The 27,468-nt window shown below is 42.8% G+C and overlaps 2 protein-coding genes across 5 annotated transcripts; one reads left to right on the forward strand and one right to left on the reverse strand.

Annotated features, from left to right (window-relative positions):
* Positions 1-403: 403 nt before the first annotated feature.
* Positions 404-13,878, reverse strand: METTL6 (methyltransferase 6, tRNA N3-cytidine). 4 transcript variants are annotated; one of them, XM_080672512.1, is made up of 6 exons: positions 13,710-13,878; positions 12,582-12,952; positions 11,545-11,676; positions 9,488-9,658; positions 3,149-3,290; positions 404-1,709 (listed from the first exon to the last, which is right to left on the reverse strand). In XM_080672512.1, the coding sequence occupies exons 2-6, from the start codon at positions 12,825-12,827 to the stop codon at positions 1,528-1,530; spliced, it is 873 nt and encodes a 290-aa protein (XP_080528638.1). In that variant the 5' UTR covers positions 12,828-12,952; positions 13,710-13,878; the 3' UTR covers positions 404-1,527. The 4 variants fall into 4 exon arrangements, with proteins under 4 accessions (XP_080528638.1, XP_080528637.1, XP_080528636.1 ...); XM_080672511.1 differs by having other exon boundaries at positions 13,688-13,878; XM_080672510.1 differs by lacking the exon at positions 13,710-13,878 and adding an exon at positions 13,325-13,459.
* A 66-nt stretch (positions 13,879-13,944) lies between these two features.
* On the forward strand, positions 13,945-27,432 carry EAF1 (ELL associated factor 1). Its single transcript, XM_080672514.1, has 6 exons — positions 13,945-14,217; positions 16,086-16,180; positions 18,564-18,700; positions 20,936-21,126; positions 22,687-22,920; positions 24,163-27,432. Exons 1-6 carry the CDS (start codon positions 14,115-14,117, stop codon positions 24,207-24,209), a joined length of 807 nt encoding a protein of 268 aa, XP_080528640.1. The 5' UTR covers positions 13,945-14,114; the 3' UTR covers positions 24,210-27,432.
* Positions 27,433-27,468: the final 36 nt, after the last annotated feature.

Here is a 27,468-nt window from a genome sequence, read left to right on the forward strand (position 1 = left end):
AAGGACAGACTCTATATTTGCTCTCACCTAGTGTAGCCATCTTCCAGCCTTCAAAAGAAGGGGAGAGAATATATACAGTAACAGACCAGCAAGAGAAGATAGTTCCTCTTGCTTCCCCCGCTCCATAGGCCCCTCCTAGAAAGTCAAGGACAGGTAGCAGTTAGAATGTCCAGCAAGCACCCTGCCTGAGACCCACTGCCAGGAGGACTTATTCCAATTGTGCAGAAAGCTATGATTATTACCCAGCCCCTCCCACTGAGACCCCTCCTCTTCATATGTGGTTGGGGTTTAAGGCCCTGGATTGCTGCATGTATAGTCCAGTCAATATGGTCAAGACAAATGCTCTCATAAACAGCTTCCTCCAAAAAGTGAAACACAAGGGCTTACAGGATCACCTTTAGTTAGCAGGCCAAAAGAACTTGGATTATATTTCATACAGTAAGCCATTATATGAGAATGTTTGGGAACAAGTCTGCAGACCAATTTCAGGATTTTCCCCTATTCTACCAAATACTAGCTATGTGATTTTGGCCATGTCAGTCATTTACTTCCTAACCACTATTTCCTCATTTCCCAACAGGGAGGTGGGACAGATCATCCACCATATTTCTAGAGAAACTACATTGGGCAGATGAGGGGAGGAGGAGGGCTGAGGTGGTGACCTTCCCTTCTCTCCCTTGGGGTAGTGTGGCAAGGACTGGCCCAATTATACAGGTCTTAAGAATTAGGTAGGAAGAGCTGGCCAGATAGCTCCAGTTGGTCAGAGTGCTGTCCTGATACTCCAAGGTTGTGGGTTTGATCCCTGGTCAGGGCACATACAAGAATTAACCAATGAATGCATAAATAAGTGGAACATCAAATCGATGTCTCTCCCTCCCACTTTTCTCTCTAAAATCAATAAATTAAATTTTTAAAAATTAGGCCGGGAGCCACAGTGGGTTCTTAAGACACAGCAAAGTGGCATTTGTGGAGCACTGGTCTTGAAGAGACACATAAGTGAACTGAAGCGGAGAAAAATGAGCAAATATGAGACACTAGAAAAGGAGAAGAAAAAAGAACAAACCTTCAGGCTAAAAGTACACATGGATGTGTTATTTTGCTCTGTTTGGCCTAATTTTTTCTATGGGGTGTTGGACATGCTGCGCATGTCAGACTCACTTGAGTAACGTAAGAATAACAAAGATCTCTAAGTGCGAGTGCGAGTGGGCCCTTAAGCTTTCCTACAGGGACTTTTACAGTTGGACAATATGGCTAAATTACATCGTAAGACTTCCTTTACTTTTCAGGCCTTGCAATTTTATTTGCTTTTGCATTTCTATAATACATGCTCTCTTTCTCTCTCTCTCTCTCTCACACATTCACACACACACACACTCTCCTTTTGTGTTTTTTTTTTTTACTTTTTAATACAAAAGTTATATATACTCATTGAAGAAGTTAAAATACAAAGATATAGAAAATAAAAAGAATGACATTAAACATTCTTCTACAAGGGGAGGCATAAAAGTCAACCTTGTGAAAGAAAGGTCAGGACCTGTGACCCAGGCCCAGGGTCACGGGAGTTGGGTTCTTTGGAGACTTTCGGAATTTGCTCTGAAGGAAAACTCTTGGCACACAAAGACCTTCTTTTTTGTTCACCGTCTCACGAAACACATACTCGTTCACCACTTCTTCATAACCCGAGTCCGTAAAGAGCTGAGCCAGGAATTCTGTAAGACAGCAGATCAACAATGCCTGGTGCTGGTGTCACTACCTGTGCTGTGCGGAGGGGTAAGGACACCTCCTGAGAACTGCAGGGCTGAGACAGATTTTTAAAATGTAATGAAAACTCAACATGAAAATTTAAAGGTTTTGTTTTGTGAAGTAACACATTCCTACTTCTCTTCATCTTACACCCAAATAGAAACTCCCCCAATAAAAATGTAATCAGAAAAAAAAAGTTTAAGGACAACCTGGACTGTGCCCACCTTGCCCTATTATGAGTCCCCACATGCAAAAGACTGAGTAAAAAGAACAAAATTCCAAACTGGCTGTATTAATACAAAGTGTGCATGTGTTCAATTTGTTTAGATCAAGCACCTCATCGATCCTAATATGAAGGAGGAAAATCTGTGACCAGTGTATGGGAAAGGAATCATCTGGTGGTGGTATACCCACAGAAAGGAAAATTTAACCCAAATAACATATCACTACATGTTAAATGAAACAATAACATTACAACACATTTTTAATTTTCAACTGATGTTTTCTCTGATTCTGCAGTTTGAATGGTAATCCTTCATTATTTGTTTAAGATCCAAAAAAATATTTTATTTTAAGAAATACCAATGTTTGTAAAAAACAGAGCTTAAGAAGGTAATTTATCTTATGGTCCATTATTAAATAGGTTTAAAACTCATGTTCAAAATGCCCAAAAGAGCCAAAACCGGTTTGGCTCAGTGGTAGAGCGTCGGCCTGCGGACTGAAAGGTCCCAGGTTCGATTCCGGTCAAGGGCATGTACCTTGGTTGCGGGCATGTCCCCAGTAGGGGGTGTGCAGGAGGCAGCTGATCGATGTTTCTCTCTCATCGATGTTTCTAACTCTCTATCCCTCTCCCTTCCTCTCTGTTAAAAATCAATAAAATATATTTAAAAAAAAAATGCCCAAAAGACTAAAATAACACTTAGTGTTTGGATGTTTTTAATTTAAATATGACCTTTTAAGGACCCCTCTATAGCAAAATTGTGCATTTAAATACAGATCCAATCACTTTTATAGAAAAATGTTTTTCTGTGACCTGGGAGAGTAACCACAAGGCAATATACTGTCCTATTTCCTTTATTTTTGACTGAACAAAGAGAAGAAGACCAGGCCTGAGTTGGCCCTCCCTTTCCAGCACAGTTCCTGGTAGGGTATCCACGTGGCACGCCAGCCTGTCGGTTAACCCAGATCAACTAGACACCATCACCAGAGGAGGCCTGTGAGCTCACCACAGCCAGGGCCTGTGTCTATGTCATCCCAGGTTCTAGGTAAGGGGCACGTGTCAGAGAGCTTGTTCCAGGGTCTTGGGCATGTGTGCTAATAAGTACAGCCATCCCCAACCCAACCAGTAACACAGTGATAAAGCAATCAAGTAAACACAAATAAAGACAGAGTCCAGTAATCTTACCGTCAGTAAAAAAATACGATCTGGTTCCATCTTGTCTAACATAAAAGTTTTCTCCAAGTTTGCTTCCAGCTTTAAACCTAAGCATGGTGTGATCATATAGCCCATAGTCACGAAACAGGACACTTTTGCCTGGTTTCAATACCTACAAAGCAAAAGCAGGCTGCATATAATTCTGGGGAACTAAATAAAGCATTATAGAGATGGATTCAAGCTAAAATAAAACCTGATTAATTTAGAGATGAAATTAACTTACATTTATGATAATTAGGAAAGGGGTGAGACTGAAATCCCCATAGTATGGAGGGAAAAGGGCCTGCTAATCTAAGGTGCAGCCAGACCTGGCAGTATGCCCATGAAAGGACACTTCCTGAGCACTTACAAGAGCGCTCTGGAAGGTCCAGTGTCACACAATTAAAATGTTAAAGATATTAAGCGAAACAGTTGTACCCTCATTAAGGCATGTTCTTCCAACATTTTATTAGCCATCTCCTAGCACATGACCCTGTAGTTAAACTACCGCTTTTAAAAAATGTCATTTTGGCTTTTACTGATTCTGGCTGGCTTTCCTCATTCTGAGTCTCAGCTTTGGTTTCACTGTGCTACAACTATGGACAGCTTCCCCACCCAATTCTTTTTTTTTTTTTTTAATATATTTTATTGATTTTTTACAGATAGGAAGGGAGAGGGATAGAGAGTTAGAAACATCAATCAGCTGCCTCCTGCACACCCCCTACTGGGGATGTACCCGCAACCAAGGTATATGCCCTTGACCGAATCGAACCTGGGACCCTTCAGTCTGCAGGCCGATGCTCTATCCACTGAGCCAAACCGGTTAGGGCTACCCTACCCAATTCTGAGAGGAAGGAAGGACTATGATTATTATCCTCACGTGAGATGAGGAAACAGACATCAGAAGAGGTAAGTGATTTGCATATGATAACACATCAGCTACTAAGTGGGGGAGTCAGGATCCACACTTGGGTCAAAAGGCATCTGTTAGCCCTGGGATGTGTGTGTGTGTGTGTGTGTGTGTGTGTGTGTGTGTGTGTGTGTGTGTGTGTGTGTGTGAAGGGGGGGTGGGGAGGTCATTCCAATGCCACTGACACTACTGACAAAAAAAGAGGGGCTATGAGGGGACGAGTAACTGAGTATTCTTCCCACACTGTGCTGCACTTCTCAATGTGAGGAGTGGATCAGGCAAGTGCAGGAGTGTAGGGAAGGGGTTCAATGTCAGGCCCAAGTGGGAACCCTCACTAAAGCCTTTCAGAGATAGGCATCACAGGGTAGATGTCTCAAAAATTGGAAAGTAAGATCAGCAGGGAGTGGGTATAACCGCTCCTATCTTACAAAGCAAGCAGCCATATGCTTTCAGGATGAAAAGAAAGTGGTACACACTGTAACACTTTTATGTGAAAATTCCTTCAAATGGCATTAATATTACCAAATTAGAGTGGACTTCAAAGGAGGCACTAATTTTGTTAACTCTTACTCTGATCCATCACATCAACAAGATAAGACATGATATATACTACCTATTATAATAGATATTTGACATAGTTTGATGTATTTCTTCTTTCTGAGTAGAATATAAAGTATTGTCCATAATACTTGCAAGTGTGCTAGCAGAGTCTCTCATTTAGTAATTTCTTATCAATACTAGCATGCATCTTAACTATTGTCAGTAAAGAGTCTCTTGGATAAAAACATTCTTACCTTGGTCAAAAATGTTAAGTTTTAAAATGTGAATAATTGAAAGGGAAAAATTCTGAAAAAAATCAGCTCATATGAGAAAGACTTATTCTCCATTTCAGAAGGAAATGTTACACGGGACAGTGGAAAAGCACTCACTCAGGAATTTGGAAATCTTGATTCACACATAGTTCTTCCATTAACTAGTTGAATGACCTTGATCAAGTAATTTCATGCTTCTGTATGTTTTCTCGTCTGTAAAATAATTATGATACTAATGCCTCCTTTAATCATGGCACTGTATAGTTAAACCAGACATTTCTCAATGTTAGGTTCTTTTATTCCCCCAATAACTCTGAGAAGTGGGTAGGTTAGGTCTATTATACCCACTTTACAGTAACTTAGGCTCCGAGTAAAATGATTTGACTGAGTTTTCAAGGCAAGTTGGTGGCATAGGTAGAACAAAATCCAAATCTTCCAATGACAAATTTGGTCTACTTTTACCTCACCATTATATTCCAAAAATGAGGTAATTCAACTTAAAGGTTTTCTTTCAGTTTAAAATTACGTGGTTTTTAAAATTTCTCTGGTGTTAACATCCTGGAGTAATTATATCTACCTTACAATAGCTTTTGTAATTCTTTTAATATATTCTTTTTTAAAAAATTTCTTTTAATATATTCTTAATTAGACGACTATATTATCAGAAAGCAGTAAGTTTTGTTTCTTTCTCATCCTCAAATCTTTTCTTGTCTTTTTGCGCTGACTAGGACCTCTGTATAATGATGAGAAGTATTGGTAGTGGGCACCCTCAGCCCCATAGAGTTCCTGATATTCCATATTCTGCCCTAACTGCTACCTAACACCTGAAGCCTACATCAGTGAAACCACCAGTATCCGCAACCTCTTCTTAATGTTCTCTTCATTCCTGTGCTCACAGAAACCTCACTGTCCCAATGACACTTTTCCCTGAAACCTCTCAAGTCATGGCTGTGTTTTCTCCCACTGCCCTTGTACCACTGGGCTGGGAGACCTAGCCGGTTTCCTCCCTCGCTCCTCATTGCTACTTTCTGTGCATTCTCCTTTCTCCTCCCTGAAACCCCCAGCTCTGAATCTCTTGCCATCAGATTATATCACCCATATCCCTTACTGATACCGATGTCTATTAATTCCATGGCCATATCCCTTCATTTCATGACGAATGTATCTTTGGGCTTACTCTCTTATTCTCAATACTATTCCATTCTTAATTCTGGTCAATTCAATACACATGTGCATTATCCTTCCAAATATGCTGGCTTCTTAATGATTTGAGCTTCTCTTTCAAAGATCCTGTCCTCCACCCTGCTTAACCCACTCACTCCCATGATAATGTCCTAAAGTTTTGTCAGCACTAAAGTGTATAACTTCCCCAATTCTCAAAGTCATCCAGGTCATTCTCTGACCATCCCCACCATCTTTTTAGTTCTCTCTCTAGTTCCCCGTCTTTAATAATCCTTCACCCTCACCCGGACCTTCAAATCAGGTGATCCTACTATCTCTTCCCTAATGTCCTCTCTTCCTTGTTTACTCAGCTTAAGTTCCATGCCCATTTATTGGTATGTGCTGGGTTCTCACCTGCTCAGATACCAGGAACAGGGAAAGGAAAGGTTAAGGAGAAAAAAAAAAAATAACCTTACAAAACCTCGGAGGGCTAAAACTAAGGTGGCAATATTTTTTTAAAATATTGTTTTAAGTGCAAATAATTATTCCCTAACAGGTTTCTAGTGTCTTAAAATTTCTACCTCACTACTCTTTTAAAACAACTAAAATCAGGGTAAAATTTTAATGTACAACTAACTCTAAATACACAAATGCTGTCATACCTAGCATCTACCTTTCAACTTGCTGAATGCTCTCCTCTCCCTTTGTAGAGCAGACTGACAGAAGCCCATGACTCATTGAATAGGTGAGGCTTACAAGCATCATGCACACTTGTACTTTAGTGCCTCCAGGTGAGCTGGCTGCAGAATTACCATTGGTCACTTGTGTTTGTTCCCAAACTTGCTTGTGCTGGTTGTACTTAGATTTATAATTATACTAGAGGCCCAGCGCATGAGACTCGTGCGTAGGTAGAGTCCCTAGGCCTGGCCTGCAATCAGGGCTTATCTTACCCAGCTGCCGGTAGCTGGCCTCGTCCCTCGCCCTGTGTGTGGGGGGCAACAGTTGGAGTGTCGGGGCCCCGGCACCACCCGTGTCCGCCGCCACCCATCCCCCAGTTCCTGGTTCCCCATCGGGCAATCAGCCTGCCAGCCAGGGGGAGGAACAGAGGTTGGTCATTCCCACACACTTCACAGCCCCACCCCCTGTGGCCACCGGTTGCCCTGTGTGTGTGGGGCAACCGGTGGGACGATCGGGGCCCCGGTGCCACCCGTGTCTGCCACCACCCACCCCTGGTTCCCCGTTCCCCATCAGGCGATCCGGGCCTGCAGGCTAGGGGCAGCTCCTGCTTTGAGCGTCTGCCCCTGGTGGTCAGTGCGTGTCATAGCTGACTGGTCGTTCTGCTGTCCGGTCAATTTGCATATTACTCTTTTATATGTATATATATAGATACATAGATATGAGTATATAAACAATCTATATATATTAAAGCCTAAGCGGCCTTCCAACCGTCTGACTGGTAGCTATGATGTGCAATGACCATCAGGGGGCAGATGCCCAATGCAGGAGCTGCCGAGCTGCGGTGACTTGGCAATTGCGGTTCTCCGGTGACACACCCAGAACCAGAGAGGAGGGAGCCTGATTCCAAGGTGCGTCACCTGAGAACTGCCCTTTTGCAATCCGGGACCCCTTGGGGGATGTCAGAGAGCCAGTTTCGGCCCGATCCCCACAGGCCAGGCCAAGGGACCTCACCGGTGCATGAATCCATGCACCGGGCCTCTAGTGTAATATAAATGTGAATAGAAAGCATTTTTATTTTCTATGAAAAGTACATTGAATACTTTGGGAAGATTTGATAAAGAAGCACTGAACAAATTGCTATTTGATTAGGTGTGTGAGAGTCAACTGTGAAAGTCTGGGTAAGAATGTAAGAGACTTGCCGAAACTGGTTTGGCTCAATGGATAGAGCGTCGGCCTGTGGACTGAAGGGTCCCGGGTTCGATTCCGGTCAAGGGCATGTAACTTGGTTGCGGGCACATCCCCAGTGGGAGGTGTGCAGGAGGCAGCTGATCGATGTTTCTCTCTCATCGATGTTTCTAGCTCTCTATCCCTCACCCTTCCTCTCTGTAAAATATCAATAAAATATATTTAAAAAAAAAAAAAAAAAGAATGTAAGAGACTCTGTTCCAGATTCCTTTCCAATTGCTTTTAAGTTCTTGATCCATTTTTATTATTATTATTTAAAAAATATATTTTATTGGTTTTTTACAGAGAGGAAGGGATAGGGATAGAGAGTTAGAAATATCGATGAGAGAGAAACATCGATCAGCTGCCTCCTGCACACTCCCTACTGGGTATGTGTCTGCAACCAAGGTACATGCCCTTGACCAGAATCGAACCTGGGACCCTTAAGTCCGCAGGCTGATGCTCTATCCCAGTGGTTGGCAAACTGTGGCTCACGAGCCGCGGTTTGCCGCTCTGTTTACTAATGAGTTTGCTGACCACTGCTCTATCCACTGAGCCAAACCGGTTAGGGCTTGATCCATTTTTAAAGAAACCAAACTCTATTTTATGTGTGGCTCATGTAAGAAAGATAATAAATGGTCCCAAACTCAAAGAAAAGGCTTTAGCTCTACATCTAAAGAGTGACAAATGAATATTAATATGTTTTAAGTTACAATAACATGTTTAAAGAATTTACATTTTTAGAATTTCTTGATTTTGTTGATTTTTTAATCAACATCATTACCAATTGATTGTACAGATAAGAGAGCCTTGTTTACAAAGTACCCTCACATATAATTTCACCTGCATCTCATGATAACTCTGTGAGACACACCCCTGTTTTACAGACAAGAAAATTGAGGCCCAGGGAAGGAAGATGAGATGGTTTACCTTCAGTCCTATGACTTACACGTGAAGCTTTACTTCCGGAGTATTGCAGCCTCCTGGTGGCCACAGCACTTTGGGTTCTCCCCATTTGAATAGCAATGATGGCAGTAACAACAACAATGGCCGACTTTTAAAGAACACTTAATATGTTCTAGACATCATGCTAAACACTTTATACTAATACATATTTCATATATTCTCACCCAATCCCAATATCTAGGAAGTATCATCTCAACATTTCTACAGGTAATAAAACTGAGGCTCAGAGAAATAAAGGAACTTACCTAAATAGGGAAGCCATATTTTGACTCTAGACACTGTGACTCCTGACTGTGTGCTCCTGATCAACGAACCACACTTCCTCTCACTTTACAGCAGGACTCCCTAAATCCCAGGTAAAAATCATCCTTGCTCCAAGGCTTGCCAAACTCTGAGGAGCAGTGATGGCCACCAGACAAATCAAAGCTTAGGGTGGATGATTTTTACGCAGAATCCCTTTCCATATACAACCTACCGAATGAGAATGGGGGCTCCTAGACAGTACATGAGCCTCAGAGAGAAAGTAAGCAAGAAGACTGGGATGTCCAACCCCTCAAGTGCAGACTCCAAATCACTAACCTTGTAAATGTTTTGTAAGACGAGGTGCATCTTATCAGGGTGAACAGCAGAGAGCACAAATATCAACATGACCACATCCACAGACTCGGGCGGCACATGTTCCATAAGGTCATCTTTAGTTAGATCGCACTGGAACACCTTGCATCTTTCTGTGTCATATAAAGGATTTTGCTAAAGAGAGGAAAAACACAAAAGAATTTTAATGCAATATCCATGTTGATACATATAGAAAAATACAGCCTCAAAAGGAGATCGTGTTTCCACTTGTATTACTACTGCACAAAGATCAATGATCACTTCGTTATGGGTAAAACTGAGTAATGAACCATTTGCATGTTAAAGAATGGAATATTCAATATGAGGGGCAAGATTTCATTTTAACAAATCATTTTTAATTGAGGAGAGAATACAGCCTATCACATATTCAAAACTGAGCATTTTAGAAGCATATATTTCAGAGGGATAATAATCCAAAACTGGTCTCTGCACCTTTAATCCTCCTTTGAATGAATCATCCACTATAAAACTAAACTTACAAGAAGTTTTTCCAGCTCCCACAGCTCTCCTGGGTATACCTTGATGCAGCAAGCTAAATAAACCTAAGTTCTTTTTACTACAATTGTGTTCCTGGTGCACTTTGGTTGCTGGGTTTAACACACTTATAAGCGTGTTATAAAGAAAAATATAAAACTCTGCTTAAATGTAAATAAGGGCCTGAATAAATAGAAAAACATATACAGTTACTGAATGGGAAGATTCAATATTGAAAACATGCCAACTCTACCTATCATTCCACTTACAAATCCAGTGAAATCTCTACTGAATCCTAGTAAATTCTAGAAACTTGACAAGGTAAATCTGATTAATCTGGAAGTGAAAATCTTTAGGAATAGCCAAGCCAACTTTTAAAAATGAAGAATAATGAAGGAGAAGTGTAGTACTAACATAATGTGGTTTGAGAATGGGAACAAATAGATACTGGGAAAGAGGAACAAGTTAAACAATGACAAAAAGAAACATTTTGGAATGTGTGACCTCATTACAGAAAATGGCTCATTTTCCAAAAGCTCAATGTCAGTGTGGAAAAGGGTCAAAGGGAAGGGCAGGAATGTTTTAGGCCAGTGGTCGGCAAACTCATTAGTCAACAGAGCCAAATATCAACAGTACAACAACTGAAATTTCTTTTGAGAGCCAAATTTTTTTAACTTAAACTTCTTCTAACGCCACTTCTTCAAAATAGACTCGCCCAGGCCGTGGCATTTTGTGGAAGAGCCATACTCAAGGGGCCAAAGAGCCGCATGTGGCTCGCGAGCTGCAGTTTGCCGACCATAATTTTAGGCTAAGGAGATTTAAGGTACATAATGAAACATAAAATGTAGTCCTTGATTAAATATAGCTATAAAAACACCTGGGACTATCTGGGGAAATCTGAATCTGGATTGGGTATTAATGACATTAGGGGATTAGAGTTATTTTTGTTAGATATGTGTTTTGTGGTCATATAGAGAAAATCCTTATTAAAGATGTATGCAAACATGTTTAACAGTGAAATATCTGTAATTTAAAACAGGTCACACACAAAAAAGTCTGAAACAAATTCGACAAAATGCTGGCAATCATTAAATTTGGTATAAGTAGCCTGGCTCGTGTGCTCAGTGGTTGAACCAAGAGGTCCCCAGTTCAATTCTTGGTCAGGGCACAGGCCCAGGTTGTGGGCTTCATCCCCAGTAGGAGGCAGCTGATCGACGTTTCTCTCTCATCAATGTTTCTCTCTATCCCTCTCCCTTTCTCTTTCTCTAAAATCAATAAAAAGATATTTTTTAAAAATTTGGTGTAAGTATATGGGTGTCATTATGGTATTTCTTTCTACTTTTCTGAATAAAGTTGTCTTTCTATAAATATTATATATGTATGTAAATGGGAAACTACATTTTTTATTATCATAGCTGGTCAACTTCAGGGAGAGAACAGAAATTGGGCAAATAGATATAAAGGGCATGTTAAACAAATCTAAAAAACCAGAAACATAAGAGAGAATACATGGATGGTGCACCAACCTGGACGTATTCAACTGCTCTTGGAGAAAAGTCACAGGCATAAGCAAAGATATTCAGATCTTCTAAAAGTGGGAATAAACAGTTCCCAACCCCACAGCCAGCTTCAAGTACAGTCAATTTTTGATCTTCAAACTGAGGAAAGAGAACCCGAAGTTAGAGTACACTACATTTGCATAATGAAGAAATAAACCAAACTAAAAGGTCCAGAACATGCAAGACAAGATCTCTGCTCTCAGAGGCAATAAATAAGTAAATCGATAACCTAAAGCTAATACTGACATCTCAATTTGTCATCCAACATTGGGCAGTTTGGTGTGGAGAAAACAGCATTAACAGCTCAATCGAGACGTCTCCCCTCACGTCTGTCTTCTATCGTTGGACTAATCAGTTAAATGGCTTTGTGCCCTAATTCCATCAGTAAGTGGGGTTAACACTAACGCCTGCTTCAAGTGCTATTACAGGCTTAAATCACAGATGTAAAGTTCAAGAAAAGGGCATGATCAAGTGATCATCATCATCATGAATCTGCCACTGAAGTTTTTCAGTATGAATTTAACATTTACAACTTTCAGATTAGCTTTAAAGAAACAAAAATGCCCACTAAAGCTCTCTCCTATGTATTATACAACCCAGGAACTGCTAAAACTACTTGAGACCAGTCTACTTCTTTATAAGGTATAAAATATTCTGACAGGCTTCATAAATTATGTACCTCACTTCCATAAAAATGCAACAAAACACTCTTTTTCTACACATTTTAAATGAAGAACAGCTCAGTTCTGGCTGGTGTGGCTTGGTTGGAACATCATCCCGTCCACGGAAAGATGGCAGGTTTAATTCCCAGTCAGGGCACATACCCAGGTAGTGGGTTAGATTCCCAGTCAGGGCACATACCCAGGTAGCGGGTTAGATTCCCAGTCAGGGCACATTCAGGAGGCAACTGATCGATGTTTCTCTCTCTCCCTTCCTCTCTCTAAAATCAATTTAAAATTTTTTTTAAATAAATAAACAACAGCTCAAATAAGGTGTAACATTACCTCCCTACATGATCTGAGCTCCTCAAACTCTCTGGTGGTCCAGTGTCTATCTTTGAAGAAATTAGTACTATTTCTTTTGTAAAAAAGATCCCAGTTCTTCTGAGCCTCTTTTTCCAGTTTTTGTTGTTTAAAATCAGACACTACAGTTTGGTCCCTCTTCAGCTTCTCCTCTTCTTCAGAGCTGAGAATCCTTGCTTGCAGCCCCTTCCTTTGCAAACATGCCATCTCATAAGTTGACGGTAACATATTTAACACTGCTGAAGACTCTCCATCCCTGAATAACGTGAGGAATCCAAGCTTACTGTGCAGACATAGGCAGGGTTTTCTCAGACGTGGTTCCTCAGGTTCAAGGCTCAGGTGACATTCCTATTCTGCAGGAAAAGAATGAGATTCTGGTTAGTGGTTCCAGAACAGTTCTTTAAGAGGCGCAGTTAGTGGTTCTAGAACAGATCTTTCACCAAACTGTTCAATTCACCACACATTTACTAGTGCTGACTCTACACAAAACCCTGCCTGCCATAGAGAGGTCACAAAGAAGCTCAAGACAAAGTCCCCACCATCAAAGGGCTTACACTTAGTGGCCCAGGGCTCTCTCATGCACAGAACTCTAACTCAAACCAGAATAACTCATCTATTAAAATAAATCGGTTTAGTTCAGGAAAAGGACACTGCCAAGAACTGACTGAGAAACACGGAGAGAAAATACTCATTAATTTTTGGGGTGACTTAAGGAGTGACTTAACAACAACCGCAACAACTCCGCGGACTGGATGCGGGCGGTCAATTGCCAGACAGAAGTGGGATCATCGTTTCCCAAGGATCGGAGACTCCGTTTTTTCGGGGAAGAAAGAGCTACGCCCGGAGGGCCTGAGAGTCTTATCGCACTCACAAGATCTCTCACAACCAGGGACTGAGGCCCTCGCACCGCCAACACGGCACGAAGGGGAGGAAGAGACCGAGTGAGTCGTGGCATAGGATTCCGAGAACCCATCTGTCTCGTGAGTCTCGAGATAAACTAGGCGGACCCGGCCGCTAGGGCCTGCGGAGAGCCGGTCACACTAGCTGTCAGACCCGCGTGGATCTAGCTCGCGGCGCTCTGGGCTCACCGTCATCAGTTCCTAGCTTCACCTGGAGGGGTAGGGCCGGGCGCACTCAGCCCTCAGCCAGGCCCAGGCCTCGGAAACAGAATTTGGGAGCCGCCGCGAAAAAACCCTGAGCCTGGACAAACCAGCGTCGAGGACCTCAGAATCCCGGCGGAATTCTATTGCCATGGCACCGCCTCCGCCACTTCCGCTACGAACCCGGAAGTACCTCCCCGACGCCGGAAGTCCCGTGGCCTTGCTTCCGCAGAGGCTTCCCCCAACCCGACGCGGAGGAGACTTGCTTCCGGCCCCGGGTGGGCGCCGATTGGAATCCCGGTGCGCTGCGGAGCGGTGTCCCGGGAGCACCGTTCTCCAGAACGCCGGCGCCGGAAGCTCGTACGGTGGCCGCGCCGGCAGAGCGCCGGTCCGGGCGCGAGGCCCGTGCGGGGCCATGAACGGGACCGCGAACCCGCTGCTGGACCGCGAGGAACACTGCCTGCGGCTCGGGGAGAGCTTCGAAAAGCGACCGCGAGCCTCCTTCCACACCATTCGCTGTAAGTCGGCACTCCCCACGGCTCCGCTCGGCCGCCTCTTGCCAACCTTGGCCTCCAAAGTACGGGGAACCCCCTGCCTACGTCAGCTCCCTCTCTTACCCCTGAACCCTCGGGACCTCGATTTTCTCCCTTCTCCCTCCCGCCCCTCACCAGCTAACCCTTCCCAAACCAAACCCTTCGTCACTCCAAACCATTCTCCTGTCTCGTGGCCCCAAACGCTTCTTCCGAAGTGTGTTGACCCCTTTCTCTTTCATCGCTCCAGCCAGCCCTTCCTTTATGCCAAACCTCCCCCTCTTTACTACCGAAAGGCCGTGACCCCACATCAGACTCCAGTTCTTCAACCCCCCTTTCTGATTACCCACCCGAGTTCTCCACGTTTAAAGGACTCTTCTGTTTGCTCATGAGCCTCCCACTCCCTCCTGTTTCATTCTTTTCCCCTTTTTCCTTGGCCTTCTCCCCTCGTCCGTCTTTGCTCTGGGCACCCTGAGACACTGCGCTGCATTCCCTCTTGCAGCCAAATAATGCGCATCCTCTCTGCGCCCTATCAGTGTCTTCCTCCTCCAGCTATCCGCACCTTCTTTGACATTGATGTCTTTTGAGATCACTTATACTTTCCTGACTTTAACTCAGGATCAAGTCCCTTGTAGGTGAAGAATAAAATTAGAATGTGTGAGCCTGGAATAAGTTAAAACTTGGTTTGTGCTTGGAAGCAGAAGACAGCAGGCCTAGAGAATGTCGAAATAGTCATTATGCTGGACCATCCTTTTCATCCTCACTCTGGAGGGAGGGCACTCCCACTCTTTCCCATGTCCTGGGTAAAGATTTGGCTTTTAAGTAATTGGCTGACTGAGCATCCCTCTATGATTCACAAGCTCCTCGTTTCCTGTCTCGTAATGCTAATGCTGGTTAAGTCTTGTTTTTGTCTAAGGAGCTAATAGATGTGACTCAACACATAGGAAAAGGGTGTGTCAGATAATGAAGTTCTATCTTTGTGTGGTCACTTGCAGGCCATGACTATGCTAACTGCTGACAGCAGAGCAGCTCTCTCAGGGAGGATATTGGGAATGTGATAAGACCATCATCTCTTGAGCAGTTTACTAAGTTGTTTTAAGTAGAGTGAAGGGCAATGTGAAATGTAAATGAGACACTTCTCATATGCACCTGGCCTGCAGTTTGAGGCAGGCGTGTGTTAAAATGGAGTAAGATGGCTTCATGTTGTACTGCAGTTGCAATTCAGAAGTACTGGCAGGATTAACCTTTAGCGATCAAGTTCAGCCGTCGACTCCGAACATCTGCAGGAGCATCTATGTTAAAGCTATGGAACTTGAGTGTGGCAAATGATAATTTTGACAGTTCCTATGCAAAATGAAATCAGCTTATATGACGCAGCTTATAAAACCCTATTTCACATAGGGTTTTATGATCACAGAATCTTAATATGTTGTTGCTTTTGATCCTCACAACAACCTAACAGAGCGCTTTATAATGATAATAAGCATTCATTTTCATCTGTCACTGGGGAGAAGGGAATATCTGTGCTTAATAAAATGGTACATAAATTCTAGCTTTTTTTTTTTTTTTTTTCCTTTTCAAAATAATCCAGTCGGGGTGGGAGGAAAAGTATGTAGAGGAATAGATGAAACAAGATTGTCCAGAGTTGGTAATGACTGAGGCTGAATAATGATGGTACACAGGTTTATTGCACTGTTCTTTTTGCTTTTGTATATTAGTTTTTCACAAAGAAATAGTTTTTTTAATATTCTAAACTGTTTTCCATTTATCTGAATAATTCTTAAACGAGAATGCCTAGAAAACCCTTAGAATAAGTAACCTGATGGATAAATGCTTTCTTTTTCCTTTCCCTTTAGATGATTTTAAGCCAGCATCTATAGATACCTCCTGTGAAGGAGAGCTTCAGGTTGGCAAAGGAGATGAAGTCACAATTACACTGCCACATATTCCTGTAAGTTTATTCCATTGTGTTGTTTTAAATGAATTCTCCTATTTTACGTCATTACAATTTGAATTACCTACTGTTTAAAAATGTCAGCATAAGGAAAAGAGAAATTTGGGATATGGGTTTGAGTAGAATGCATCCATCCCAGGTGCTTGATTAAAAATGATTTTTTGTCATTTTACCCAGGCTCCCTTTTACTGCAGAGTAGACAAAGACCCTACCTGGATATCTAGCCCTTCTTTTAGTCATGCATAGCTTTTCCCCAAGCAGCTCCACAGAGAAAAGCCATAGGTTCCATGTTAATGTACAGCAACACCAGTTTAGGAGTGTGGAGCTGCCAAGCCAGGAGTCAAGGTGGGCAGGAGCAGGACTTACATCTTTCATGTAATACTAGAGGCCTGGTGCACAAAATTTGTGCACTCAGTGTGGGGGTAGCAGGGAGGAGGGGTCCCCTCAGCCTGGCCTGTGCCCTCTCGTAGTCCCAGAGCCCTTGGGGGATGTCTGACTGATGGGCGGGCCTAAGCCGGGAGTCAGACATCCTTAGTACTGCCACGGAGGCGGGAGAGGCTCCTGCCACCGCTGCTGTGCTCGCCAGCCCAAGCCGTGAGCCTGGCTTCTGGCTGAGCAGCACTCCCCCTGTGGGAGCACACTGACCACCAGGGGGCAGCTCCTGCATTGAGCATCTGCCCTTTGGTGGTCAGTGCGCATCATAGTGACTGGTTGTTCCGCCGTCGGGCTGAAACCAGCTCTTCGACATCCCCCGAGGGGTCCCGGATTGTGAGAGGGTGCAGGCCAGGCCAAGGGACCCCACAGTGCACAGTCGGGGCTGGGGAGGGATGGGAGGGTGGCCAGCTGAGAAGGGATAGCAGGAGGGCTCCAGGGCATGTCTAGCCCATCTCACTTAGGCCTGATTGGCCAGACCCCAGCAGCAAGCTAACCTACTGGTTGGAACATCTGCCCCCTGGTGGTCAGTGCACATCATAGCGAGCGGTTGAGCGGCCTTATCGTATTACACTTTGATTGGTTGAATGGCCATAGGCTTTTATTATATAGGATATATGGGGTGATGTGTAGGCTGATAGTTTCAGGCAAGAACCAGAAGTTCAGAGCATTCAGCTAGTTGAGTGATGAGGAGTTCAGTTAAAAGCTGAATTGAGAACCCTTGCAGAAAGAGAGAGGCTTTTATGAGCCTTGCCCAAGGCAGCATTCTGATCACAAAGTCTGAAGGATTACACAAAATACTTTTAGTGAACATGTGTCATTGCATGTCACAGCCCTGCCCTGGAACAAATTAGTTCTTGCTCACCAGTGACAGAAGGAAAAGACTCGCCAGTTCAAACTGCTGTTTCATTACTTGTTGCCTTTGGCAGGTTACATCCTCTCCTTTTTGAGCATACTTTTCCAAATGTAAAATGAAGGGGTTAGATAAACGGTTCCTAAGGTCCGTTCCTACTCTTTTAATTTTTTTTTGTATGAGTGAGGAGCCAAACAGTTTTTGATTCTGTACAAAGGATTAAGTTCTATATTTGGCAGATATTAATTGAGCACCTACTGTGTGCTGGTCCATTACTAGACACTGAGAATACAGTCTTGAATAAAACAAGCACATTTTTTGGCCTGTGGAGTTTATGGTATGGAATTTAAATATAAGAAAACATATGCTTATTTTAGAAAATCAGGGAAGGTTTCTCTAAGAAAGACCTTTGAGTAGATCTGAAGTTTGAGTAATTGAAAGAGAGGGAGAGGCAGGTGTTACAGGCAGAAGCCTTGTTAAAAGTCATAGAATAAAAAAGACAGGATCTCAGGGAATGCCTTCTGCTCTGGAGTGTGCATAGCCCATGGGTGAGTGGTGCTGGTGAGGCTGAAGAGCTAGATGGTTTAAAGATTTAATTACTTGACCTCAGAGCAGTGGGGCAGTGATCAAAGGGCCTAGGCAGGTGCGTGGCATGATGTACGTATTCTGAGCTAACCTGAAAAATGGGCTGCCCTGTGAGATGCTCTGTAGGTTACTTGGCATGCCGGGGAAGCCATGAACTCTCCAATTATGAGGCAATATTAGAGATCTCTCACTAGCTCTGCTCAGTGTAATACAAGTAATGGTTAATTTTTTTTCCTCATTTCACACTTTACTATTATTTGTAACATTTCCCGAATCCCTAGAACAATGTACATACAGTAATTTAAAAAATTTATCTTTCTTGATTACTTAGAACAGTTACAGTCACAGGTTCTTGCTATATTATTTCCCTTTTATTTTTACCTGGGAAACCAGGAGTTCTTTTTGAGTCTCTGATAAAAGATTTGATGAGGTAGAGTCACCTGTAAATTTATTTTTTATATTTATAACTGGTGTGTTTAGTTTTGATCATATACATTTTGTGCCATATAGGGATCCACACCACCAATGACTGTGTTCAAGGGGAACAAACGGCCTTATCAGAAAGACTGTGTGCTTATTATTAATCATGACACTGGTGAATATGTGCTGGAAAAACTCAGTAGCAGCATTCAGGTCAAGAAAACAAGGTATGTGACTAACCAGATACAGAGTGATGTGAGTTTGCATTTGTATTATCTATTTGGTTATTTATAAGATTGTGAGTATCTGGGTATTCAGTCTCCTATTGATAATCTCAATAACTCCACCTGTGTCTTCTCAGACAAATCCATAAAATATCTTTTCCTCAAATGTAGTAGAAAGAAATAATGCTTTTAAAATCTGCAAGGTGAAAGCCATTGAGTAAAGAGGTGTATTTTATAAGTAAATTGATTTTTATTAACCTCATGATTTTTGAAACAGTACCACTTAAGGGATAAAACTTAAATTTATATGCTTAACATTATGAAAGGATAATTGAATAATAGATATTCTTTATTAGTGTGAAAACATTCATTTTCTTAACTTGTTTCACAAATAATAAAGAGTAGCTGCCATTTATTAAGGGGTTATTACATGCCAGGAACTATGCTAGTTGCTTTATGGCATTATCTTTTCTCCTCTGTAAGTAATTCTTAGAAAGGTGTTGTTATTATCCTTAAAAACCACATACACACAGACGAAGGGACCGAGGATAAGTGAGATTGACTTACCTGAGGCTGGTGCCACGGTGCTGCAGAGCTGCTCAGTGTATGTGTACTAATTGCCTCCATGAACTAGGTGTCGCTGTTACTCCTCCAATGTGGTTGCGAGCATTTCTCTCACTATTCAGTGTCATCTGAGGACTAGCAGCATTTGTCACTTGGATACTCGCTGAAAGTGCAGAATTTCAGGATCTGATAAGTAAGAACCAATGTTTCAGTGAGACCCCTAGATGGTTGTGTGCACACTAAAGTTTGAAAAGTGCTAGGCTAGTCCATTTACAAAAGAAATTGTTAATGGACAGAATTTTCTCAGTTTGCGGTGGAATACTTAGCTTGTCTGCCAGCTAGAGCTGGTATGTGACAAAATGAGTAAGCAGTACATAGATACTGGAAAAATTTGCAAATGTTTCAAGAGCTAGTTTTATTTAATAACTCATACACTTACGATTATCACTTTATAGTGTTTACAAATCAAACAGTTATGTTTTCTATTAAAACTAGGGGCCCTGTGCACGAATTTGTGCACCTTGAAAGGAACTGTGGGCCACGAGGCTGCCGTAGGCACAGGGGCAGGTCTTGGCCCATCCTCCGTGCCCCTGCCCCTCCCGCTGTGGTCCCCGGTCCCCTGTCTGCCAGCAGCCCTGCTCATGCTGCCACTGCTCCCAAGCGTTGATGGCGCAGGCCCTGCTTGCACCCGCTGATGGTGCAGTGATTGGAGCTTGTGCTGTCAGCGGGTGCAAGCAGTAGCTGCTGCCCCGATTGCCCCTCAGGAGCAGCGGGAGGTGGAAAAGTCCTCAGGGGTGACGGGGCCAGCAGCTGCCACTCGCACCCGCTGATGGCACCAAGCAATCAGGGCTGGCGCTGTGTGCCGGCAGCGGGTGCGAGCAGGGCCGGTGCAGGCAGCAGGTGCAAGAGCCGGGTGGGACCGTGGCGCGCGAGAGCAAAGAATTTTCAGTAACCATCAGAGGCTCACCCTGATGACAGCGACCGGTGCCCCACATTGGTCTGGCACCCCTGCTCGCCTGCTGCTGATGCCTGCCATGTTCTGCACATGCCCCCTGGTGGTCAGCACATGTCATAGTGACCATTTGTTTAGTTGTTCCGCTGTTTGGTCTATTTGCATATTAGGGTTTTATATATATAGATGGGTTCTTGCCCTAGCTGGTTTGGCTCAGTGGATAGAGTGTCGGCCTGCAGACTGAAGGGTCCCGGGTTCGATTATGGTCAAGGGCATATGCCCAGGTTGTGGGCTTGATCCCCAGAAGGGGGCATGCAGGATGCAGCCAATCAATGATTCTCTCTCATCATTGATGTTTCTCTATCTCTCTCCCTCTCTCTTCCTCTCTGAAATCAATAAAAAATACATTTAAAAAAAATGGGTTCTTACAATCACATTGTAGTCTCATATCTGTTTTATCTGCTTCTTGCTATAAAACGTGAATTCCTTGAGGGTAGTGGGTCTATTGTATTCATCTCTATCTCTGGCTCATAATGCAGCACTAGAATACAATAGATGGTTTTTGAATGATTAGTTCATGTGATAAAACTATAAATAGCAATATTTTGCAGCAATCTAAAAAGCATGGAATTCTGTAGAAACTTCTAGGTGGTCAGCCACCTGGACAAATTTGAGAACCACTGGCTTTGTCCCTCTGATTTAATGTCTGTATCTCATTTCAGGGCTGAGGGGAGCAGTAAAATCCAAGCCCGAATGGAACAGCAGCCCACTCGCCCCCCACAGGCATCACAGCCGCCACCGCCCCCACCACCTATGCCATTCAGAGCTCCAACAAAGCCTCCAGTTGGACCCAAAACTTCTCCCGTGAAAGATAACCCTTCACCTGAACCTCAGCTGGATGACATCAAAAGAGGTAGAGGGCATTTTTTGGAGGCACAATAGGAACTTGGAGTAGTATGGTGATGTTTCTGTGGAGAGCACAAGGCTGCCGTATTGACATAATGGCGTGGGCATTCTCTGCCATTGATAGAGTTCACTATTCCAGAGTGATGAGGGTGGGGGCTTTCTCACCTCATTTGACAGGGGGCGTCCAGGCAGAGAGACTTGAGTTGTGGCTATCTTCACAGCATTCTGCTGAGAGGCCCAGGATTTAAACAAGCAAAGGGCCTATGGCACACCGTCAAGGCTTTAGAAGAAGAAAATTCCAAGGTGCTAGGGGTGAAAACCAGGTGTGCCAGTGTTAGTATAGTGTCTAGCTTAGAGGGACATTAAAATTACCGTGTCCAATACTTTCTGCTAACATAAAGTTTATACATATGAAAGTGCCATGAGGACCAGTGGAAATGGACAGTGGCCTAAAAAGACTTAGGGGTCTGGTGAGGCGCTCTCCATTATATACCTGAGAAAGAAGCTTGCTTACCTTGCTTTCTCTTCTATGCAATGGATCCTATTAGTTGTTCCGACTCTTGGGAAGTTATGAGGGTAAGTGGCATATTTTATGAAACGAAATTACATAGATAACAGTAGTGAACAGGGAGAGACAGAGTTGTCCTTGGGAGGCTTGCCTTTTCCACCTTAGAGAGGAGCTCTCTCTTAGCAAAACAAAAGCAGTCTTTGCATGGTGCACAGTTGTTAAGCCACTTGACTTTTTCCCCCTCATGAATATTGGAATGTCATTTATAGAAGTTTTCACTTTAGTTGAACAGGAATTGTTCCCAGTTATTCTTAAAGGAACCATAGCCATTTAAGGCCACATGGTATGTTTGGACAGAAAAATCTTATTATGTATCCTTAATGTATTCAGGGACATTGACATGTTGGGTAAAACATGTTTTTCATTCCCTGCTTTACATCTGTAAAAAATGTAGTACCCGACAGGCAGGACTTCCAGTCAAATACGGAAAGAGGGCAGAGGAGGAATGTCCCACCATGTGTCTTCAGTCACTGTGGTTCCTCCTGCAAGCTTCCATTTATTCATGGGACATGGAAACTGGAAAGCACCCCAGATCTTGTCTGTTCTGGCCCTGCATTTTTCCGGAGTGTCTTGGAAAATTCATTGGCTTCCACTTGGGTCTCCCTGCTGGTTAGATCCAAAACAAGCACTCAGACCTTCCAATTTCTAAATATTTTTTCAATCCCTTAGCATAAGGGGTGTACAGGAGGCTCTTATTTGGTGTTTAATTAAATCACACTTTTTTTCTTAGTAGATAAAGACAAAATAGAACAGTCATCATCCTGAAGCAATTTGCTTTTTGGTTATTTGGGGTGAATTTAATGTTTCCATTGTCTCTCTGAAGACAGGTTAGGTATTTTTGTTTAGATCATTTTGTACATTTTTAAGGAGTTGAGAAGCAGGAGTTCGTTTAAGTTATTCCTCATTGCTGTTGGTTTTGCCAGTTTACTTTTTACAGAAGACTCAATGTGCTGCCTTGAGAATGGTTGGTGTGTTGACACTTGTGCCATTTTATTCCAGAGCTGAGGGCTGAAGTGGACATTATTGAGCAAATGAGCAGCAGCAGTGGGAGCAGCTCCTCAGACTCTGAGAGCTCCTCGGGAAGCGATGACGACAGCTCCAGCAGCGGAGGCGAGGACAACGGTCCTACCTCTCCTCCCCAGCCTGCACACCAGCAGCCCTACAACAGCAGGCCGGCCCTTGTCAACGGAACCAGCCGGCCACAGGGGAGCAACCAGCTCATGAACACCCTCAGTAAGTGTGCTTTCCCTTTTCTGGCCAGGAAGGTGGCATGTCAGGCCAGAGACGCAGCTTCTATTTATCTTAGGTCAGAATCTATAAGCCTGGAGATATTTAAGATATAAGAAAGGATCCTGACAAAGATAATTTGGAACAGAAAGGAATAAATTATCAAATAGTAAAAAAAGAAGCACTAAATAAAAAAATATTTAGTAAGAAGGTAACATTGCTTTAAAATTTTGCAAATCTGCCCTAGACAGTTTGGCTCAGTGGATAGAGCATTGGCCTGAGGACTGAAGGGTCCTGGGTTCGATTCCGGTCCAAGGGCACATGCCCGGGTTGCGGGCTCAATCCCCAGTAGGGGGTGTGCAGGAGGCAGCCAATCAATGATTCTCTATGTTCTCTCTCATCATTGATGTTTCTCTCTCTCTCTTGCTCTCCCTTCCTCTCTGAAATCAATAAAAATATATTTTAAAAAATTTTGCAAATCTCTTTAATGTCTTGCTTAGTAGAAAGATGGCTGTATCCACTCAGTTGCCATTAGTTGTGTAGGTTGAAGTATGTGAAAAAAATCTGACATTAGGTGTGTAGTTAGAAAAAGTAGGACCACAGGGTCCTCAGAACAAACTTGGAGGAGAGATGGCTTAGAGATTAGCAATCCAGAAACACAGAAGTTCACTTTTGTTGTAATCCAATCGGTGTCAACTGGGCACCTGTTATCCTCTTATTAGATGGAAATGTTGAGTGCTTCTATAAATCTAAATTCTGCACACCAAACACAAATATGAGGCTTTGCAACACTCATTAGTTAAGGTTTCAGGTTTAAAGTAACATGAATACCTGGACAGAGGTGTACCAGAGGGGAATTGGATTAGCATGTTATAGGTATAAAAAGTGTCCCGCTTCCTTAGTGGGAAACCTAATTTGGTATTAGCTTTTATAAAGCAACTTAATGTGAAAAATTCTAGACAGTGAGTCAGTTATTTAGAAATACAATATTTTCTTACTATTTATTAACACATTTAAAAGCTGTCTAGCCTACTCCTTCCCTGTTCTATCTCAGTAAGTAGAATTATTTTGCAGATACCACAAATAACATCTCTTTCAAAATGTTGACTGCACCTGTTTTGTCACTGAGCTAAATCAAATTGGCTTGGCTTTGCTATAGTGTGATAGCGAAGGCAATCAACCAAAGAACTGTGGGAAAGTCATTTTTAAATTATGTACTTTTGGTTTGATTCTGTTTTCTTTTTATAGGAAATGACTTGCAGTTGAGTGAATCTGGGAGTGACAGTGATGACTAGAGCTGAATCTTTCTAAATCAACTTTTTGGTGCACAAATATACTGCAAGACCAGGCTACTTTTGCATGGAATCCATTGACAAGAGAAAAATGCTGTGGATCAGTGACTGTAGTAGGAATTTGAGGCTCTAAAGCTCTCAGATATTCAAGACTTTAACTTAATGGTGATGGGTGACTTTCTTGTGTAATTATTTGAACAATCTCATGTTTCAAGGTTTAAGTAGATCTATAGAAGAACTAACAATTATATTTCTATTTGGTTAACATTGGCAATGAAAAACAGGCAAATGTACCCTGGTCTAGGTTACTCAAAGGCCATATCTTCACCAGGCCAGTGATTCTGTTTTAAACCCTGGCATCCACCAGTTTGGCCAAGTGGTCTACATCAGTGAAATGAGGAACAGTCTGAGGGATAGGAGAGGGGGAAACCTCAGATCGCCCTTAGAAGTATGTTAAAACCACTTGAAATGGTGGAAACAAAGTGGTAAGGAAGTTTTGTGTGACAGCCTGGCAAGCCTGTGAAGAAACGGACTTCAAGGTGGAGTCCTTAAGTGTCAGCTGGGCGGGACCCTGGAGTCCTGGCAGATCAACCCCCTCATTTACAAATAAGGAAAGGGAAGCACTCAGCTGGTTTTAGCCTCCTGCCCCCAGTCCAGGCTTTTCCCACTGTTCTCTCCCTGAGTTTCATTTGTTAGAATCAGAGAGTCTCATACATGAGACTTACAGATGTACATAGGAACTTGTAGTGGGTTCCAAAAGACAAAAGTGTTGTGTACTTCTGGCTCAAATTCAGATCCAGACAGTCCCTAAATGCAGGAGGCTGGGTTAGCAGATTAAACCAGCAGCCACTATACTGACACATGACGCAGTTAATTTGGGGCTTTTACTTCTGAATAGACGCATATTAAGTGTTCCTCATTCAGTGGATTGTAGTGGGGGAGGTAGGAGTAGAAGAGAGTGTAGTGAGGAAACTTTCTAAACAAATGAACCAGCAGCAGGTTTTGAGAAACCAGAATCTAAATAGGAGTTCTGCAATATGAAATGAGCACATTCTTTTGATAAGGTGTTTCTGTTCATGCTTTTGTACCACTGTTTGTGCCTGTTTGCCAGACTGATTTGTAGTTTTTATATACAGGTAGAAGAAAGTCACAGGTTGCCTTCTGCAGTGTGCAGTTTCCAAGTGAATCTGTTGTTGCAGCAAACTGATCACTAGTAAATGTTTCATATTGAGTGAATGCGTGATAAATTGTCCCATAATTAGTTTGCAGTGTCCCATTTCTGTAATTTGAATATGTCCGGAGAAATTTCCATCAACTTTGGTTTAGCGGGTATCAGTAACATTAAATATGATTTTCCTTCCTGGGATCCCTCCACTCAGATGGCCTCTCCTTCCCCAGCTAGTGGAGGGATGCAGTCTTGACCTAGAAGGGAATTAATTAGATGATCCAAGATGGTGGCCTTGGTTAGAGTTGAGCCTTATGGAGTCACCTGTTTTAATTGCGTAGTGATCCCAGTAAGCTGGAGATGTGGACCAGCAGTCACTGTCCAACAGCATGCTCATACCATTCTACCAAGTGTAGGTAATAGGTCCACACTCATACCCTGTGGTGGGTTCTCAGCCCATCAGGAGGTGTCAGTGGATTTAATGGCACCTAGGAACTTATTTATAATGAATTGGTAATTGTTTTATATTTCCTTAGTAATGACAGCTCAGGGAGGGTGAAGGTCATGATTGGGAGACATGAATTGTTACTGGATGTAGGAATGTTTCACTGCTCTTGACTTGCTCAAGCTGGGGCAGGTTTCAGGAACTTGAACTAAAAATATCTATTTAAGCCTCTTTCTCCCCCTGCCCCCCCCCCCAAGTCTCAAGTCTTCACATGGTTTGGGCATGTCAGGTAAAGATGTACGTTCTATAGGAAATGCTTGCATGTGGCATTTGGGTTGGCGAGTCAAGCTCTCTGAGCTTCACGCTCTCCTGTCACCCATCGTTCCGACAGGCATGGTCATCTTCTAGCCTAGCTCCAGTTTGGTTCTCTGCACAAAGCCCTCGGTGATTCCCTCCCCCGCCCTCCAGCTTTACCCACCACAGTAAAGAATCTTTCGTTTTTTGGAAATCAAGAATTTGGCCTTACAGACTACTCACGATTACCTTCATGCCAGGCAAACTGGTCTTGTTCTTCCTGCCTCTGTGCCTTCTCAGTCTCTCCTCTTCCCCAAACCTGAGGTGCCATCTCCTACAGGTGCCATTTTCATGGACCTTCCTCTGTTCTTTTCAATCAGCTGGAGTGCTGTGTCCATACTGACTTCCTTGCTCAAGCTCTGGTTAGTGTGAACTTACTTAAGGCAGGGACCGTCATTCTCATCTCCATCCTCTGGGATGTCCACAGGCATAGACACATTCAGATGCTTATAGCTGGTAGGGAGGAGGCAGAGAGAACCAACAAGTAGAGTAGAAAGGGTAGACATAGAGAAAACATTCCAGGCATCTGGAGAAAGCTGAAAAGTATCCATGCTGATTTTCATCATTTTGGAGTTTCTAACTGAATTGTTAAAATTACCTTTTTGTTCTGTGTTTACTGTACTGTGGGTCATTAGGCAAGGTGTAAAGACTTAAGTCCGAATTATCTGAGGAGCCACAGTAAAGACATGATTTGGAAAAAGTTAATACAGAGAAACTAGAGATTTGTAACGATGCCACTCATTAACCATTTTATTTCTGTAACAGGATCATTCTATGTGTGGTATTATATGTATGTGCTTCAGTAGTGGGAAAACTTGAAAATTCTAAAATCCTTACTTCCCTATTCAAGAGGCTGGTTAAGTAGGATATGCGTGGGTGTGTGTATGTGTGATGTATTTATTACATTATTTTGAAAGAGTAATACTATGTTATGTGGATATATATTAAGTACAGCCAAATTGGATGTTTCCATTTGTCAAGGAAGGTAGGATTTCTGAAACTCAGGCCTTAACCAGTAGGTTGGAAGACAAGACCAATTGAAGCTTTATGAAATGTGTGTTTTTGTTGCTCCTTTTATTTCTGTCTTGGGTTCATTGTCTCATTCTTTAATGTTTTTAAAATTTTGTGCTTAAAAGTTTATTTGCTTAATTATGAAGTAGACGTGCATGTTTACATTTATGTAAAATATTTGCTGTGTAAAGTTTTGTTGTTTATTCTCTTAAAAGATCACTATATTTAAGTAAAAATGAAGGTCAGCGATACGCTTCTTGTCTTGGTGGGTTTTATTTTCTTACTAG

Source organism: Plecotus auritus, assembly GCF_963455305.1.
Source record: "Plecotus auritus genome assembly, chromosome: 6".
NCBI lineage: Eukaryota > Metazoa > Chordata > Mammalia > Chiroptera > Vespertilionidae > Plecotus > Plecotus auritus.

Coding starts and splice junctions, on each gene's coding strand:
- METTL6 (XM_080672512.1), bottom strand. CDS start 12,827: ATGTTACCGTCAACTTATGAGATGGCATGTTTGCAAAGGAAGGGGCTG. Junction 9,659..11,544: donor GAGCAGTTGAATACGTCCAG/GTTGGTGCACCA, acceptor TCCTCTCTTTAG/CAAAATCCTTTATATGACAC. Junction 3,291..9,487: donor TCTTACAAAACATTTACAAG/GTTAGTGATTTG, acceptor TTTGCTTTGTAG/GTATTGAAACCAGGCAAAAG.
- EAF1 (XM_080672514.1), top strand. CDS start 14,115: ATGAACGGGACCGCGAACCCGCTGCTGGACCGCGAGGAACACTGCCTG. Junction 16,181..18,563: donor TTACACTGCCACATATTCCT/GTAAGTTTATTC, acceptor TGTGCCATATAG/GGATCCACACCACCAATGAC. Junction 18,701..20,935: donor ATTCAGGTCAAGAAAACAAG/GTATGTGACTAA, acceptor ATCTCATTTCAG/GGCTGAGGGGAGCAGTAAAA.